This window comes from Clupea harengus, chromosome 18 (genome assembly GCF_900700415.2).
Source record: "Clupea harengus chromosome 18, Ch_v2.0.2, whole genome shotgun sequence".
NCBI lineage: Eukaryota > Metazoa > Chordata > Actinopteri > Clupeiformes > Clupeidae > Clupea > Clupea harengus.
Genome location: NC_045169.1, coordinates 13,666,050 through 13,685,163, shown reverse-complemented (window position 1 = coordinate 13,685,163; position 19,114 = coordinate 13,666,050). Strand labels below are relative to the sequence as shown.

Sequence of the window (19,114 nt, the reverse complement as noted above, 5' to 3'; positions counted from 1 at the left end):
CTGGTACTGTTGCACTCCACTTTGGGTTGGTCACCTGTGTTGTTTTGTTGTGGGTAAATGCATTAACTTTGTTTCGTTGGGGGTTTGTTCACCTCATGATGGTAGCCATTTAGTTTCTTGTGGGAGTGGAATGCACTTGTATGGCTACTTGTTTCTTGGCTGCTATTCTTGCATCCAGTTGCAGCAGCTTCATTGGCCCTTTTTGTGTGAACTAAGACCTTGTAACAATCTTTTTGTGTCTGAGATCTTGTTTGTCGTAACAGCAAGCTTTGTAATTCCCCTCTGACAAAAGTGAAAACCTTTTTTTGTAAGAAGCGGCCCCTATTTTTGTTTGAGAGTGGCCTTGTAAGATGCCCAACATTTTTCAATCTGTGCGTTAGGCTGTTTCTCCGCATTGAGCCTTGGCAAGTATCAGTATGTGTTAAACAAATTTCAATGAATAAACAGTGGTTAGGTTAGGTCATAACGGCATCTTCACTTCCAGAGACTCCAGGAAGAAGCAGTTAGCATCTTCACCTCCAGTGGTCCCAGGTAGCAGCTGTTAGCATCTTCACTTCCAGAGACTCCAGGTAGCAGCTGTTAGCATCTTCACTTCCAGTGGCCCCAGGAAGCAGCTGTTAGCATCTTCACTTCCAGTGGCCCCAGGTAGCAGCTGTTAGCATCTTCACTTCCAGAGACTCCAGGTAGCAGCTGTTAGCATCTTCAATTCCAGTGGCCACAGGAAGCAGCTGTTAGCATCTTCACTTCCAGTGGCCCCAGGTAGCAGGTGACTCAGGAGTGGATGGAAGTATGCCCCTCCCATTTGGAATCCCCCCCCCAAAAAGAACCTCATGGGCTCAGTGCACCACTTAGCCAGACATGCTAGAGACTCTTTCTCCATGCAGGCTGTTTGTTTTCTAAGCCAAATGTATATACCGCCATAGCCGTTAGTTTCCTGTGCATTAAATGTTGAATTGTTTAAACTCCTTTTTGTTTGTTTGTTTAAATAAAACCCAATAAACATTTATGATTTACTGGGCTTCAGATGAGCTTATGTGCTGGTGGCGGTTGATCCTGAATGAGTTTCGGTGTGGTGTGGCAACAGCGTGCTGCCTCACCACACAGCCCTACAGCTTGCACTGTGAGGTTGGCAGCTTGAAAGGGAACCTTGGATGGGATCAGGGCCCTGCCTGTGTCTGTCAGCCTGGGTTTTGTCTGGGTCTTATCTCAGTGTTCTTCAGTGAAATCAGACAATCTTTCAGCTGTGTCCTGTATCCAGATGCAAACAGGCCAGAGGAAGGCAGACATCTTCATGTGGAGATTTGAAAGATTGAAAAAATATTTGAAAAAATGTGCACGCCATTGACTTCAGAGTTGTTTAGAGTTTGGTTCATTTCTTTATGCAAAAATCGAAAGTTAATTTTAGGTCTGTTTTGCAGGTATCATGAAGTGATTTGCAATGCAAAACCTCTGATGCGAACAACATCAGGGAGGCTTATTCTGGCTCCTGCAGAGCCTGAGGGCCATGACACCTGTCAAATCAGCCTCTGATGCTCAGACTACAGCCTGATAGAATATGTCTGTAATGTTTAGTAAACAGTGAATAAACCAAGAGGTGCAGTATGGTCATGATTAGACACTGTCAAACATGCAGAGTCATGCCATGTGAAGGAATCAGAATTTAAGGTTCAGAGTTAATAATGATATACCATAGTCAATAATTCAATGCATCTTCTAGAATCTATATAGTTGTAATTGCTGTTTAATTTGGACTGGGCTAGAATGTAGCATTTCTGGTGTGTATTGTGTTAAGATGACTCTGACCTGAGGGAGGTGTGAAATAGCTCTCACCCCTTCCCCGGCCAGGTCAGACTGTATGATGGCCCTGGGCCTCATGAATACGGGGTGACACCCCTTATACTCAGAGGGCATATAAACTGAAATGTTACAATGGCTGATTAGAAGATTCTTAGGTAAGCTCTGTGGAGTGAACTTCTTTAGTCTGTCTCCCTTGGTGCGCACCATTGTACAAGATTAAACCTGTTTCCTGGACTGATCATATCTCAGACTGAGTCTCCAAATATATGGTATGAAATATTGCCATCATAAGTAAAGGAGAGTGTTGGTATGCGAGTAATGCTTCAGTGTGATCAGAATCAGGATAGAATGAAAAAATGTCACCCTACTTTAGAAATCAGGATGTTTACCCTAGTTTAGAGTTAAGAATGTTCACCCTTGGTTGGAGTAAAGAATGTTCACCCTTGGTTAGAGTTAAGAATGTTTACCCTTGGTTAGAGTGAAGAATGTTCACCCTAGGTTAGAGTTCAGGTTGTTTCCTCAAACAACAAAGAGGCACAATACAGTGGAGGAAGGCATGCAAATGCAACTGCTGATGACCTCTCTGCTTTCATACCACACATACACACAAACACACTCATACACATACACATACACACACAAACAGACATACACACACAGACATGCACACACACACACACACACACACACACACACACACACACACTCACAGACACACACACACTCACACATAAACAAACCCTCACACACGCATACACAGACCCAAACCTAGGATGAATGTGTTTCGGGTGAAATATCCACATACACATCTTTGACAGCTATTGGCTAAAACTCTGTTTTAAATACACAGACATATTTTCATTTCTTTATATTTCCTTGCCCATCTCGCTAGAAGATTTCTAAAGAGCCCTATCTCATTTCTGTCACAACAGGCTCTTTGTACAGAACGCTTTTAATACGCCTTTGGCCATTAGGGAGGGAGGATTTTTTGCATGAGGAAAAACACCTGCATAGAGGTGTCCTTCTCTCAGAGATATCCACCTGCACCAGTCACAGAGGCGTCCTTCTCTCAGAGACATCCACCTGCACCAGAAGGGGTGACAACAGAGGAGCAACTCCAGAGCTGTCTGACAGGTAAGACCCAGTTAATTAATGTTCACCCTACTGCAATCGCACCTGTGAAGAAAGTGATGTTAAGTAACTACAAACTCATAAGGAGACGCTTATCCATGCTTAACCTTGCCGGTCCAAACACACACACACACACACACACCAAATCTTCCAATGTCTGTGGTTGCATTTTTTATAACTGTATATAGTAATTTACATAGTAAAACAGTCTATCTTAACCAAGTGGTCATACACCCAGCCTTCAACCCGGATCAGCAGGACAACACACCTGCACTTTGATGGCAATGCTGAAGAGTCAGGCTCGTTAGTATGGTGCACACACACACACACAGCCGGGAGTGTGACTGCACATGAAGCGTTGGAGTGTGAGGGTGGCCCGGAATGAAAAATGACTGAGTTTGCAACAGATTGTGTTTCAATTTATTTTTCTTTGTTTAATATTGATTTGATGAAAAAATATATTTTTTTGCTGTTCATCCCACACAATTTTGCCAAAGGTTCAAAAGTGTTTCATGTGTGTTTTTCTAAGCATTGACAGAGCCAGTCAGGCGAGGGAATATATTTGTCAAACATTTATGCACACACAGATACACACACACAGAGACACACAGACACACACACACACACGGACACACAAACTCACACGGACACACAAACTCACACAGACAGACAGACAGACAGACACACACACACACACACACACACACACACACACACACACACACGCACACGCACACGCACACGCGCACACACACACACACACACGCACACATGCACACACGCACACACACACACACACTGACATCAGACCTCATCACTCATGTGCCAGAAGGGGTGGTGCTACAGTTAAACAGGAAGTTCAGTTCAATTTTGTTACATTTTATTTGTGTTTCTATAGCACCATTAAAATTGAACACTGTCCGAAAGGATTTCACAGCCCAATGCCTGAACACAGGCACAGGCACACACACACACACACAGACACACACAGACACCCAAGGCCTCGACACAGGCACACACACACACACACACAGACAGACACACACAGACACACACACACACACACACGCACACACAGACACCCAAGGCCTGGACACAGCCAATAGTGCAGGGAAAAAGCCCCTTTAACAGGAAGAAGCCTTGGGTAGAATCCAGCTCAAAGAGGGACCCCACTTACCTGAGGCCGGCCCAAGAGAGAGATGGAAGGGGGGGGCAGAAATGACATGAGGACTCAGTCTAAGTTAACGAAAGCAAAACGGTTCGTATCATGAATACTATAATAATAATAATACTTTAGTTTTATATAGCGCTTTTCTTGGTACTCAAAGGCACTTTACATAGGGCGAAGACAAAGAAAAAAAAAAAAAGAAAAAAAAGAAAGACAGAGGAGCAAACAAAACAAACAAACAGAACATTTTGGTAAAAAAAGAAAACTGGAGAAGCTGTGCGGAATGAGTCATGTAAGGGTAGGGAGCATGGGTTATTAGGTGAAGGCGAGTTTGAAGAGGTGGGTTTTGAGGGCTTGTTTGAATGATGATAGGGTTACATTTCTGCTAATAGATTCCCCTAAATCCAACACACACATTTAATCTTATTTTTTGAGTATAACATTTTAACACAACTTGACACTGGGTTATATTTACAACATTTTTATGGTTTATTTTACTTTTACAAGTTAGTTAGCTATTGTGTTTTTGTGGATGGACTGGCACACCACATAGATTGTGTCTTCAGAGTGAGAAGCAGTTTGGATGTTACATGTCTCTCAGTCATCATGGCTACAAAACATTTCAGATTTCGTCAATCCGAATCCAAAACAATCTGTGATAAGACAATGGACAACTCTCTTTGCACCAGATTCGACTTGAGAATTGTCTTGTCAGATTTGAACATTATGTGTCTTTGAATGTGGAGTGTCATTTGACTCACTTAAAAGTCTGTTTCCATTTCATTACTTTTTTTTAATATTGCTTTGTGAACTCATTTGAAAAAACCACCTCATGTGAGCATGTAAACATTTTACCAGTGACCAGTTGCCCATTTCAAATTGCGCATGACAGCACGATATTTATCTCATATGTTGTCCAACCTGTAACTGTTGGCCATGAAAACAGCAGAAGGTTTTTGAGAAAAACGTTTGTGTGTGTGTGTGTGAGTGATATTGTGTGTGTGTGTGTGTGTGTGTGTGTGTGTGTGAGTGTGTGTGTGTGTGTGACGTGTGTCAGAAACACCAAATGCTTTTTTACTTTGTTTATTTCCCTCACTGTGTGACGTGTGCCAGTATCTCCAGCGTCTCTAAATGATCTTCTCTCTTCAGGCCCTCAGTGATGACTCTGCTTCTCATTACCACACTGCTGTTCTCAGGTCAGTCTGCTCTTGACCTGTGTGTGTTTGTGTGTGCGTGTTTGTCTGTGTGTGTGTGTGTGTGTCCATTCGTATTCGTACTTTATATATGGGCGTGTTTATGTGTGCTTATCGACAGGCCCAGTTGCCTGTTAGTGTGTGTGGACGTGTTCATTCTCCATGTGTGTGGATCTGTGTATTCAGATGTATGTGTGTGTACTCCTCCCTCCTGTCAGGTCTGGGCTCTCCTCCTCTCCTCTCCTCTTCTCTAAGATCTGTGCAGTCACACCTCCTGTCCTCACCTCTCAGGTCTGTGCAGTCTCTCCTCCTCTCCTCACCTCTCAGGTCTGTGCAGTCTCTCCTCCTCTCCTCTCCTCTCCTCTCAGGTCTGTGCAGTCACTCCTCCACTCCCCTACTCTCAGGTCTGTGCAGTCACTCCTCCTCTCCTCTCCTGTCCTCTCAGGTCTGTGCAGTCACTCCCCCTCTCCTCTCCTGTCCTCTCATGTCTGTGCAGTCTCTCCTCCTCTCCTCTCCTCTCCTCTCAGGTCTGTGCAGTCACTCCTCCTCTCCTCCCCTCTCAGGTCTGTGCAGTCTCTCCTCCTGTGTGCCACGTAAGTTCCATGTGGTGAAGGAGAAAAAGAACTGGACAGAAGCTCAGCGCTACTGCCAAGAAAATTTCACTGACCTCGCCACCATATACAACATGAGGGAGATGGAAATGTTAAATAGCACAAAGAATGAAGAAGGTGCTAACAAGGCTTGGATTGGGCTGAAGCAGGGAAGTCCTAAGTGGCAGTGGTCTCTGGCTGACAGGGATTTCTACAGAGAGAATGAGGCAGAGTTCAGGAAGTGGGAAGGCCAGCCACAAGGAACTGATAAGAACTGCGCTGTGATGAAAGGAAATGGGAGTTGGCACAATAGGAAGTGTAGTGACACCAAGCCCTTCATCTGCTATGATGGTGAGAAACCTTCTTACTCACTCACTCTTGAATACAGGCAGCTTAACTATGCAAGTAAACAAATCAGTTGGTTATGACCTCATTAACCCTAATCTTAGATACCTGTGCAGGTATCTCCGTCAGTTTGTTGTGACTTCATGTGCACTCACATTAGTTGAGACTGTAAAGCTGTGCTGTTTCTCACTTAACCATGACACATGCATTACCACAGGGGGAAACTCCACACACCCCTATGTGCTGGTTGTTGCTCTTAATAAGAAATGGACAGATGCTCAGATATACTGCAGAGAGAAACACACAGACCTGGCCAGTGTGAGGAATGAGGCAGAGAATGAGAAGATAAAGACAATCCTAAGGGATACCTATGAAGCCTGGATTGGCCTGTTCAGAGATGCCTGGGAGTGGTCAGACAACAACACCTCCTCATTCCGCCACTGGAAATCTGGAGAACCCAATTATGGATCCCAGAGTCCTTTTTGTGTTGAAATTTATTCCAGTGGTCAGTGGAATGATGCAGGCTGTCGTCATCTTTCAAACTTCATCTGCTATGAGGGTAAGTCACCAGGGGGCTCTTTTCTTCTACTTGATGGGAATTCAGTCACAAACAACAGCATGATCACTATCAGATGAGGTGGTGACATAAAGATGGTTGTGGGCCTAGTGGACTTACTGTCTGCTATCTCAGAGCCTAGTTGACTTCATCTTGGTGGTGTAACTATCTTTAGTTTTTTTGTTCCCAAATCACTGTTACTATCTCTCAATGGTGTTACTATCTCTTTGTGAATTGTACATCTGGTCACTCTGCACATTATGCTACTGCAGATAAAATGAGGATCTTAGGAGGAGTCCAGAACTGGACATGGGGATCTGTATCTTTCTCCTTTATCTTTTCTCTCCAGAAAAACTTCTGGTTCTGGTTCGTGAGAATAAGACCTGGAAAGAGGCGCTGCAGTACTGCAGAGAGCGCCATGTGGACCTGGTGTCTGTGACCTCCGAGCAGATCCAGCGCTGGGTGAGGGGGCGGGTTAAAGAAGCCTCCAGTGCGCACGTGTGGCTGGGCCTGCGCCACTCCTGCAACTTGGGCTTCTGGTTCTGGGTCAACGGAGAGACGGTCTGCTACAGCAACTTGGCCCCAGAGACAGGGCAGGACTGCCAGAGTGCCAGAGTGGGGGCAGTGGAGTCTGGAAGAGATGGGAAAGGAGAGTGGGTCGTGCGTCCAGAGACCGAGCCACTCAACTTCATCTGCACCACTGAGAGTGAGTCCACTTCATCTCACTAAGGACATGTGTGTGTGTGTGTGTGTGTGTGTGTGTGTGTGTGTGTGTGTGTGTGTGTGTGTGTGTGTGTGTGTGTGTGTGTGTGTGTGTGTGTGTGCTTCATCTCACTATGGACATGAGTGTGTGTGTGTGTGTGTGTGTGTGTGTGTGTGTGTCTGCTTTATCTCACTATGGACATGAGTGTGTGTCTGTCTGTGTGTGTGTGTGTCTGCTTCATCTCACTATGGACGTGTGTGTGTGACTGTGTGTGTGTGTGTGTGTCTGCTTCATCTCACTATGGACATGAGTGTGTGTGTGTGTTTGTGTGTGTGTGTGTGACTGCTTTATCTCACTATGGACATGAGTGTGTGTGTGTGTGTGTGTGTGTCTGCTTCATCTCACTATGGACATGAGTGTGTGTGTGTGCGAGTACCGCTTCATCTCACTATGGACATGTGTCTGTGAATGTGTCTGTGAGTGTGTGTGTGTATGTGTGTGTGTGTGTGTGTGTGTGTGTGTATGCACTTTATCTCACTATGGACATGAGTGTGTGTGTGTGTGTGACTGCGCAGAATGAAATTAAATAACAATAATAAAAAACATTATTTTCTTGGGGGTGCTATGGGGGTGCTATGGCTAATCCAGGGGAGAGCTAGAGCCCTCCCTAGCTCTCCACTGGCACCGCCCCTGGTGTGACTGCTTCATCCCACTATGGACATGTGTGTGTGTATGTGTGTGTGTCTGCTTCATCTCACTATGGACATGTGTATGTGTGTGTGTGTCTGCTTCATCTTACCATGGACATAAGTGTGTGTGTGTGTGTGTGTGTGTGTGTGTCTGTTTAATCATACTATGGACATGAGTGTGTGTGTGTGTTTGTGTGTGTGTGTCTGTTTCATCATACTATGGACATGAGTGTGTGTGTGTGTGTGTTTGTGTGTGTGTGTCTGCTTCATCTCACCATGGACATGAGTGTGTGTGTGTGTGTGACTGCTTTATCTCACTATGGACATGAGTGTGTGTGCGTGTGTGTGTGTGTGTGTGTGTGTGTGTGTGTGTGTGTCTGCTTCATCTCACTATGGACATGAGTGTGTGTGTGTTTGTCTGCTTCATCTCACTATAGACATGATTGTGTGTGTGTGTGTGTCTGCTTCAACTCACTATGGATATGTGTGTCAGAGTGTGTGTGTGTGTGTGTGTGTGTGTGCACTTCGTCTCACTGTGGACATGAGTGTGTGTGTGTGTGTGTGCAGCTTTATCTCACTATGGACATGAGTTTGTGTGTGTTTGTCTGCTTCATCTCACTATGGACATGTGTGTGTGTGTGTGTGTGTGTGTGTGTGTGTGTGTGTGTATGTGTGCAGCTTTATCTCACTGTGGACATGAGTGTGTGTGTGTGTGTGTGCAGCTTTATCTCACTATGGACATGAGTTTGTGTGTGTGTGTCTGCTTCATCTCACCATGGACATGAGTGTGTGTGTGTGTGTGTGTGTGTGTGTGTGTGACTGCTTTATCTCACTATGGACATTAGTGTGTGTGTGTGTGTGTGTTTGTCTGCTTCATCTCAATATGGACATGTGTGTGTGTGTCTGTGTGTGTGATTAACTTTTTAACCCCATCCTCTTGTGTGTGTTCATGTCCTCTTACAGATCAGTAGGACTGGATCCTCCTCTGACCAGAGCCTCCAAACTCCTCACTATGGATATGTGTGTGTGTGTGTCTGTGTGTGTGTGTGTGTATGCGCGTGTGTGTGTGTGTGTGTGTGTGTGTGTGTGTGTGTGTGTGATAAACCCTTGTCTTTCTATTTGTCACAATGTATATTTACTCACCTTACATTTATAGACATTACATGTGACTCCATTGCAGTATCTTACCTATCCTGCATTAATCTATTTCATCTTTTTGTATTTTTGTCTACAAATGCATCCTGTGTTTTGGGGATTTTAAGCAGTCATTATTGGCTACGTAATTTTCAAATTTCTTAATGTAACTGTGTGTAGGGTAGTCTTACCCCTGTTCTGTCATTCTTAACTGAATTACACTTTTTGTTCTCAATCTGAATGACACCTGTGTGCCTTTGATCTATTATCACAAACCTTTTCTATCTTAAGTCAAATGTATCTATTTTATACACATATTAATTAAATAAAGATAATTCTGATCACCATGACTGTGGTCTGTGAACTTATTGGACACACACACACCAACTGTTGGATACCTCACCTTATCTTACCTGATAAAAGGATCACGGATGTCCTTGGTATAAATCTAGTGCATTAGTTAACATAAACCATAAAAGTATCTTCAACAAGTATTAATTAGAATGAAATACTGCAGTTAAGGTGTTGTTCTGTTGCTCAAAGTTAGTGCTGAATTCAATTACTTTTCCTACTCCCATGACGCGTGTGATCCTTTCTTACCACGAGTGAACTGGGTCATGAAAAGAGATGCTCTGATGTTTCCTTATGCAGAAATACATTTAGCATTTATCTGTAGTTTACCCAGTGCATAGTGTCTGGGTTGTCTAATGTGGCAAGAGTGCAGATATGCTGCGTTGAGTGTATTTTGTTACTTTACAGATGCTGAAGTGTAAGTTTGACCAATGACATGCTTCCACTGTCCGGTATGGAGACGCTTCAGTAACGATTGGTGGGATTGCGTGTGTGCCGCTTCCATGGTTTGTCCTCTGGATCTACCATGCAAGAGTCAGACTTAACATGTTTTAAAACTCTAACTTCACAGCCGGTTCAATATATTTCAGGGCTAGTTTTGCTTTCTGTTATCTTGATTTTGACAGAGGCCTACAGCTTCATACAGAAATATAGTGCATGGTTTCAATACGTCGTGCTCACACACACACACACACGTCACCACTGTCTGTGAGTCATCATCTTTTGAAAAAATACGGAACAATGTCATGTGACAAAATAACAGTAAATCAGATGATAAATGTGTTTTCTCTACTGCGTTGATTTATCTGCCCAGTAGATGTCACTGCACAACCATCAAAACCCCTCCAATGGCCGAAACCAAGGTAATGTACAGGGGGAAATGTTAATAATTTGAACTATGGCATAGGTGTCAGCCTTATGGCCGCCTCCTTACATTTATGAATGCCCAGGACACAGAAGTACCAACAGTATTTAATTATAAAAATTGTTTTATTAGTATAAAAGGTTGAAGATAATTTATATCTTTAAAAGCAGTCTTTCAATAAATTAAATGTCCACAAGGAAAACCCAGTAGCGAGCTGACAGACAGTTGGGGTCCAATTGCAGTCAAATAAAGGCTGACATCTGTCCAGTGTGGATCGCTTGTTGTGCTGTCATGGGCGATGCCCCCCTAAGATGATGGGCTTCTCCGGGGATTCCCAATGACGTCAGTCACGGCCTCTCGGAGCAGGCAGTCCATACACCACAATAAAACAAATAGTTAAAACTCAGCCAATGCAATAAACAGCGCAATGGGGTTTAGATGGAAACAGATACTTCCCTTCACGCTGGGTATCGTGAGCGTTGGAATATTCGCCACGTTGGCTTCTCTTGGTTCTGACTTCTGTCAGTGGAATCCTTTCGGTCCCAACCCGGAAATGGCCACTAGCAGACCTCGGATAGTCAGGCAAAGGATCAACATACCGCAGGCCACGTACACAGTAACAATGGCATGTACAAATAGGAAGCAAAGCTTACGTTCCTTTGCTCGGGAATTGTGAGCATTGATCATTCAGCGATCGCAAATCTCTGCAACGTCTGCCTCCTCCAGTTGCAGCCCAATTCATTCATTCATTCATTCATTCATTCATTCATTCATTCATTCATTCCTTCCTTCCTTCCTTCCTTCCTTCCTTCCTTCCTTCCTTCCTTCCTTCCTTCCTTCCTTCCTTCCTTCCTTCCTTCCTTCCGTCCGTCCGTCCGTCCGTCCGTCCGTTCGTCACGGTTTCGCTGTCCCCGCCGGGCACCCAGTAATCCAACAGCTTCCTCTTTATATACCCCACCTCTTTGCCCCTCGCTCCCGTCGATAGGTTAATAATGGTCCAGGTATGTGTCCAGGTTAAAGCAATGAAGCAATCAGCTAGCCCTCATAGGAAGTCTGTACAGGGAATAGTCTATGCAATGCAATTTCACATGGTGCACATAATGATGAGATCACAGCAATACAAACAGTGAATATCACAGTAATCAATACATTTTATGAGCACAGCAATCAAAAAGTCACATCACACAATATTTGCACACAACTAAACCTATCCTGTCCTAATAGGCTGACATATGCTACTTTGCAATGACTTGTGTCATAGAAAATGATAATTAATGTTAATTGTAATTAACATTTTCTATTAAACAAATCATTGTGAAGCATGCCACACAATTGTATATACCTATAATACCATATTTCAGTCAAGGTTGAAGAGTCATTTTTGCCATGTTCGTCATTTCTTGTTCATGACCATGTTCGAGGCTCCCTGTGCAGTTTCACTTACTGAGCAGCTATCTGATCGTGGTCACAGTATTTTTTCCACCTTTGTGGGTTTGGGTTGCCGTGGCGTCTCTGGCAAGAAAAGCTCTGTATGGGACTAGTCAATGAAACGACACCCAAACTTACTTGCTCAATGAATCCAAACACAAACACACACCATCAATGAAACTACACATAAAACCTACTCGCTCAGCGAATCCAAACACAAACACATATCGTCAAGGAAATCACAAATATACTCAGTTTAACACGCGGTCAGGAGTTATCAAGCAGTAGCCTATAAAATCATTGTAGTCTGCAACTGTATCCTGATGGCAAGTACATATCGATCCACCGGAGGATTTTCCCTGCAGTGGTGGTGTGCTCCTTCTGGTCCGCTCTCGGACCACTATCATCTTTAGTGCAACTGGGCGTGGATGTTGAGAAAATAATATAAAATATTAGAAATTCCTGAAATTAGTGCGATTGCTCAATTGCATAGCATTGCAGCACGCACTTGATCTTCTTAAGTTTTATTTTTAGTGTGATAACTTATGCTGTGTGCTTGAGCAAAGTCCTTGAGGCATAATAGCCAGATCATCATTTTGTTTTGTCTTGACTGGGGACATTATGTAGTTTATTGCACACAATAAATGAAGACTGTTAGGTATTTTAGTAAATTGTGTTATTAACCATAAAGCCTCCCATGTGCTGTGTGCTGATGTGCCATGGCTGAATAATCTGTCAATTGCACCCCATACATCCTCTTCGCGTCAGGGTCCCGCTGGGATTTATTTTTCCCTTACATATTAAATATAAAAGTACATCAATTGATGTGCGTTAACTTTTTTGTATTATGATCAAATTACTAAAACTGAAATATTGATCTTATTTTGTTTCTTGGTATTGATGTAATCACAGTGGCTGGTAATTTGTCTTTGCTATTCTTATAGCTGAAAGAGTGATAATGTAATAACCCAAAGCAGTTACAACATAATAACTTTGCTACAAATGAGTCAGATATATTTAGATATCAGAAAGCCTTAATACTAATATATAAGCGTTATATTACTTGGGTTATTGGTGATATTACCACAAAACATCACACAGTATATACACGCAGTATACGTATATTCATTGTATCCCCCAATGCTCAATTTAGCATTTTTAACATTTAGAAAACAGTACTTAAGACACTATGTAGCCTACTTATATGTAAGTAGACATAAGAAAAAACGTTCAACTTAAACACTTAAACTGAAACAATTCCTAAACTATTACATAGTGCGGAACATACAGTCAATATACATTTATATATAGGGATTGCTTCTATCATTTCTAAAGCTTTCAGTTGAACCCGCGTGAGTTTAGCCAAATGTATAACACATTAGTCCACTATATCCACAACTACAGCTTTGTCTACAGGGACGACCACTACAACCTCTCCGATCACAACTATAGTTTGAGATCTGTTTCGCGGCACTACTCTGGTGAGTAGTTAAGAAAATCACATGATGAGTCAGCACGGCAACTAGTTCGCTCGTTTATATATCTTAGTGGTGGATGTTGAACTGCATTTTCACTTAGTTGGTCAGTGACTTGCAGCATCACAAACATACAAAACGTGTCTGTATTTTTACTGTGCTGCCTGCATTCTTGAAGTAAACCCATAATTCTGATTCTAAAGGTGTTCTTACCGACACACTAGTGCGACACCACCATACCCGAAGCACACCCTTTACAGTCATTGTTAATCAATTATTACTTTTGTCAATATTACCAGTCTTCTTGTTTACTGTAAATGACCTCACTGCCTCACTACACGAGGAATATGAAAAGCAGCTGATGTTTGCATGCAGTATATGCTGTTTTTCATATCATACTTATTGGTGTTGTATTCTTTTCACAGTCTGTTTCCTGTTGAAATGTTTTGCATGCCACCACTAATCATCTCTACTGAGACTATTCCCATCTGTAAAGGTGATGGTACACAGGACCATAACATTGTTATTGGGCAACAAAGTTTTATATGTCAATGGCTAAATTGTTATCTAATCGGAATACCTTAATTGTGTTGAAAGAGGCAACAGCAGGTAAGGGGAACATTTTATGAATAATGTGTGTGCTTCCATTGAAGCAAGCACATGGGACATGTAGATTACTTGTAGTGAAATGCTTCAAAATTGTTTTCTTACTCATATATGTATATGACACCTTTGATATAAAAAAACCTAGGACTTGAGAGCACGAAAAACATGGTTCCTGTGTGAGCATTCATTATTGTGTCTAGGCATCTCTATCACTCTCTTTCTCTCTCTCTCTCTCTCTCTCTCTCAATGTGTCAGTCTACACATTATGTATCCAGAATTGGTATTCTGTAACGCACTGCAAAACATGTCTTGGCAATACTGTGCCCTAACTTGTCCTAGTCAACCTTCTTCTTAATGTTATCATAATGTGCCCTTCATTATAAAGTCAGTATTTCCACACTTGACTGCCATAAAGCCATCCTTTGCCGTTGAAAGACCATAAATGATGTACTATAAAACATGCAAAACATTTTGGGGCTGTAGGTGAAATTGGTACCAGCCTCACATGGGAGTACCAGACTATGTAGGTAACTTACCCTGTGAGCAGGAGCCGGGTGAATGTGGGTGCAATTGTGTGTGAATTGTGATACCGTCTTTGCGAGGTCCACCAAGACACACTGGTGCTGTCCTTGCAACAGCAACAATATGTTGGTAATCTCACCCGATTGGACAGGCATCAACCATTCAACACAAAGGCAGATCAATTAAATTGAACACCTAGGGGGCGCCACACAAAGTGTAGTGTCCTCCACGGTGGTCAAAGTAAAGATAATCCACAAATCAGTCTCGTTAAATATATCAGTCTCATAAAATATATTATACTATCAATTTGGAACTCTGATTAATAATTAAATGAATAACTACAACCAAAGTTACCTTACTAATAGTATGGTTGAAGGTCATTAGAATTCTGAATAGAAGAGGTTGGCAACGTCCATTCTTGTGCAACATTAAATAAACCAGCGTATATAATCAAAGTATTTATTTACACAATGATAAGAAAATAACACACAATATGTGATCTAGCTAAATATAACTAACTAATGAATTCAAGGAGTGTGGGGATGTGTGTGTGAGCTTGTGAGCTCGGGGTTGCGCTGTTAGGAGCGCGCCAGAAAGAATGTGTGTGTGTTCCTTTGTTTGATCACCGTAGTTCCGCGTGCATGTGTGTGCACGTACGCGAACATACATGTGATGTGAACAAGGACGAGCCTATATGCAGCGCGAAGTTCGAGTATTCTCTTTGCGTGTGTGGCTATGTGAAGGCCAATGTATATGTAATAGTGCGCGATTAAGATGCCATGTTAGAAGAGGGAAATGGTTAGTGATGCATGCAAGACCCGATGTGTCTGAGAAGCAATCCTAACGATAACCCTTAGATGGTGTGGCGAAGCCAACTACCAGCTAACAATGAACATATATATAAACAGTTACGTTCAGTAAACAAAACATATGAAACACATGAACAATGGCATGTAAACAGTCTTATGCTTAGCCAGGTTGTGAATAGCTAGGATAGCTAAATGCCCAATCGAAGTTTACCAGTCCTTTGGGAAAAGGGTCGTGCTGGCGAGTCCGATGTTGAAACGGCAGAGAAGAGATGATGCTGTCCGGAGAAAGTTGTCCTTGCTGTGATGTCTGTTTCCCTGCAGTTTAGGTCGGAGGATTTGATCGCTCAGAACGTTGCAGTTTGCCTTCTGTCCCCGTTGTGTAGAGTTAGCTAGCAGGTCTATTGTTAGCTGCTTTCCTCTGAAATTTAGCTAGCAGGTCTATTGTTAGCTGCTTTCGCTAAACTTACTTCGTTTCACTTAGCAGTCAGTTGACTGAGAGATCTTAGGCGTGTGTCGGCCGTAAGACAAAAGTGAGTTCTCTTTGTTGCGAGAGAACAAAGAGAGTTGCTCTTCACCGTGTGCAGGCGATGCCTGAGGTGAGAGGAGGTCAAAGAGGCTTGCTCCTCGGTCGATGTCCGGAGGGAGAGAGGTGAAGAGGTCCTTGCCTGGTGGGCGCCGGCACAGAGAGAGTCACATCTGGGGAGATGCGGCTATTGTCACGCTCAGGTGGGCGTGGTTAAGAAATGCATCAGGTTACATTTTTATGACAGGTAAAGTCTGACGTAGGTTCCGGATGAAACATACGTAAGTTACGGATTGAAGTCAAACACAATGGACCATTCCAGGTGTACCCACAGGGCGATAGAAGACACTGAACTGACGTGCTGGTTGTCACCTTAGATCGTAGCCTCCGCCATCGGTGTGTGAATAGGTAGATGTCTGAGGCATTAATCTGTAAAGCGTTTTAAGTGCTCTATGAGTAGAATAGGATGATAGACAGGATTATTATTTTTTTATTTTATGTATGCGTTTATTTGAAAAGGGACAGTGTACATTGATAAACATTTCCCAGAAAAATGTAAATGCACCGGAATTAGCTTGGTTAGCTAGTCCGTTGTCCCTTGGCAGGGCATGACAGAGAGATATGGAAATAAAAGAAATAAATACTAATAAAAAATCATATAATTAAAAGAAATAATAATAAGATAAGGAACAGTTTGACAAAATAGTGCAGTTAAGAAAACAAATTGTAAAAACCAGACAGACATACAAGGTAAACAACAGTGTGACAAAACAGTGCAGTTAAGATAACAAATTGAAAAAACCAGACAGACAAGGTGTTTGACATACAAATATTGTATACAATTATGGTGTGAGTAATGCAGTGGCCTAATTATGGTTGCAGGTTTGGTTATATGGTTATATTTGGTTCCTTATCGCAGTTCACTGCGATATAACAGTATGGTACATGACGTCAGTCATGGGTACAAATCGAAGCATTTATCTATTCACGCCTGAAAGGCCGCGAGATCTGTCAGCGCGCGCTCCTGGCCCCGCCTGCCAGGAGTACTATAATATTATTACGCGCCCTCAGATCTGCCTCTTTTGAAACTTCGCAAGACGGAGTGAACATCTCCGAGCATATCTCAAACGCTCTACCACAGTCAAAAGAGTTTTGTGTGCTTTTCGCTACTTTTCTACGGGTTGGTGAGTTATCCGGGTTCCTTAACCCTCACTAGCTCAGGGTGCTACGAAATTCGTTGGCTTAACTTCATTTTGAAAGTAGTGGCTGCTATACTGGCTGCCTGGCTGGCTAAGTCTCTGACCAGCCTGCTAGCTTGCTAACAACGTGTTCGTTGCAGATAGTGTGCTTGTGTTTTAACATTCTTCTCTACTTTCAGATTGAAAAAAAGATGGCCAGACACTACCCCGACTGCGGTCACGTCCGTCCCAAGGGCGACCGCCACCGTCGGTGCGTGACCTGCCTAGGCAGGGACCACGCAGAGGGCGCGCTTTCGGGCAAAGCCCCTGTCTGTTCCATCTGTGCTAGCCTCCCGCTAGCTAAGGCTACCAGGCGCCTTGCGTTCTGGAAGCGCAAGGACGCCGAGGAGACTGCACTGGTTCCATCCGGGGCTGACGCCCCCGTAGGAATGAGTGCATCTTCAGCCTTGGACTTGGTGAGCGTGAGCAGTCGCCTTGCAGCGGCAGCTCCGCCCCCGTGTCTCTCCCCGTCTCTGCCGCCTGTCAGCCCTGGGGCTGCGGGCAGCGAGGCTGAGGAGCTTCAACCAAGCGGTGTCCAGCCTGAACTCGAGCTGGACATCAGCCTGAATGATGATGGTCTGCTAGACTTCTCCGATGAGCACAGCTCAATCGCTGAAGCAATGCAGACGAGCCATGACGTTAGGATGCGGGTAGAGACACCTCCTACCTCGTTTCGGCTCCTGGGCCAGCAACTCCACGAGGTTGCACTGAGAGCAGCCAGCTGCCTCGGGCTCCCTCTCCCTCCCCCTCCCAGTGTGCGGTCCTCGCTGCTGGACGGGGAGTTTTATGCTGGCTCCGCCGCGTCAGTTCCCAGCTGCATTCCCTTTTTCGAGGAGGTGCACGAGGAACTGCAGGCGACATGGGCGATACCCTACTCGGGCCGAGCCCCGGTGCCGGGGTTCGCGCCCTACATGCAGCTCCACATGGCTAAGGAGAGGGGCTACCTCTCCTTTCCTCAGGTGGAGGATGCAGTAGCGGGCTACCTCTCGCCCGCATCCCCCACGATGCGTCTCGGCCAGAAGCCTCTCCTGCCCACGCGGGTGGGCAGACACCAGGCTCAGCTGGCAGAGAAGTCCTACTTGGCTGCAGGGCAGGCTGCCTGCACGACCAATACGGCTGCATTGCTACAGCGCTACCAGGCAAAGCTCCTGACTGAGCTTGCCTTGTCGCTGGGGGAAGATCACCCGTCTGTGGCAGAACTCCGTCGCGCGACGGATCTGTCGCTCAGACTAACTCGGTGCACGTCACAGGCACTGGGGAGGGTGATGGGTGCCGCGGTGGCTACCCAGAGGTCTCTGTGGCTATCACTGGCTAGGCTGTCAGACAGAGAAAAAGCACCACTCCTCGACGCCCCGGTCTCTGTCCAGGGCGCCTTCGGGGAAGCAGTGGTCACAATGGCTGCCAAGTTCGAAGAACAGCAGAAGAGCAGAGAGGTATTCCAGGCTTGGATGCCTCGCTCTAGTGGCACGGGTGAGACGTCCTCCTCAGGACACACCACACCCGCACCGGGCCAGAAGAGAAGCGGGTTCCGCTCGCCAGCGCCTCCAGCAAAGGTATCCACCGGGCGAGGCTGGCAGAGACACCCCTTCCGCCCTCCAGCGCAGCCTGCAGCACAGCGACCAGCTGCGCGCCCTGCCCAGGGCGCAGCCCAGGCTCCGCGGCAGCACTCTGCTCGCCGCGGGCGAGGCAGAGGGAGACCTCAGGCTTCCTGATCGTGACAGTCAGCCACTCGTCACACAGGGGGGAGCAGTGGAGTCCACACCGCCTCCACAGAAATCAGCCCGTCGCTCACATGTGGAAATCATGTCCAGCACGGTAAGCAGGTTTTCACAAGCACCACAATCATATGTCCTAAGAGACGGGAATTATCGGCCAATATTAGATCTACGCGTGTTAAACAAAGCACTCATGCCGCTACGGTTCAGGCTTGTGCAGTTTATAAGGCCAAACGATTGGTTTATCACGATAGACTTAAAAGACGCTTATTTCCA

General features: G+C 44.7%; 1 protein-coding gene across 1 annotated transcript; it reads left to right on the top strand.

The window, feature by feature from the left end:
• Nucleotides 1-5,860: 5,860 nt before the first annotated feature.
• On the top strand, nucleotides 5,861-9,143 carry LOC116224753 (secretory phospholipase A2 receptor-like; the record flags this gene model as incomplete). Its single annotated transcript, XM_042710533.1, has 3 exons — nucleotides 5,861-6,230; nucleotides 7,130-7,486; nucleotides 9,136-9,143. Coding segments are annotated over 3 exons (735 nt in total), but the record flags the coding sequence as incomplete, so codon positions are not given.
• Nucleotides 9,144-19,114: the final 9,971 nt, after the last annotated feature.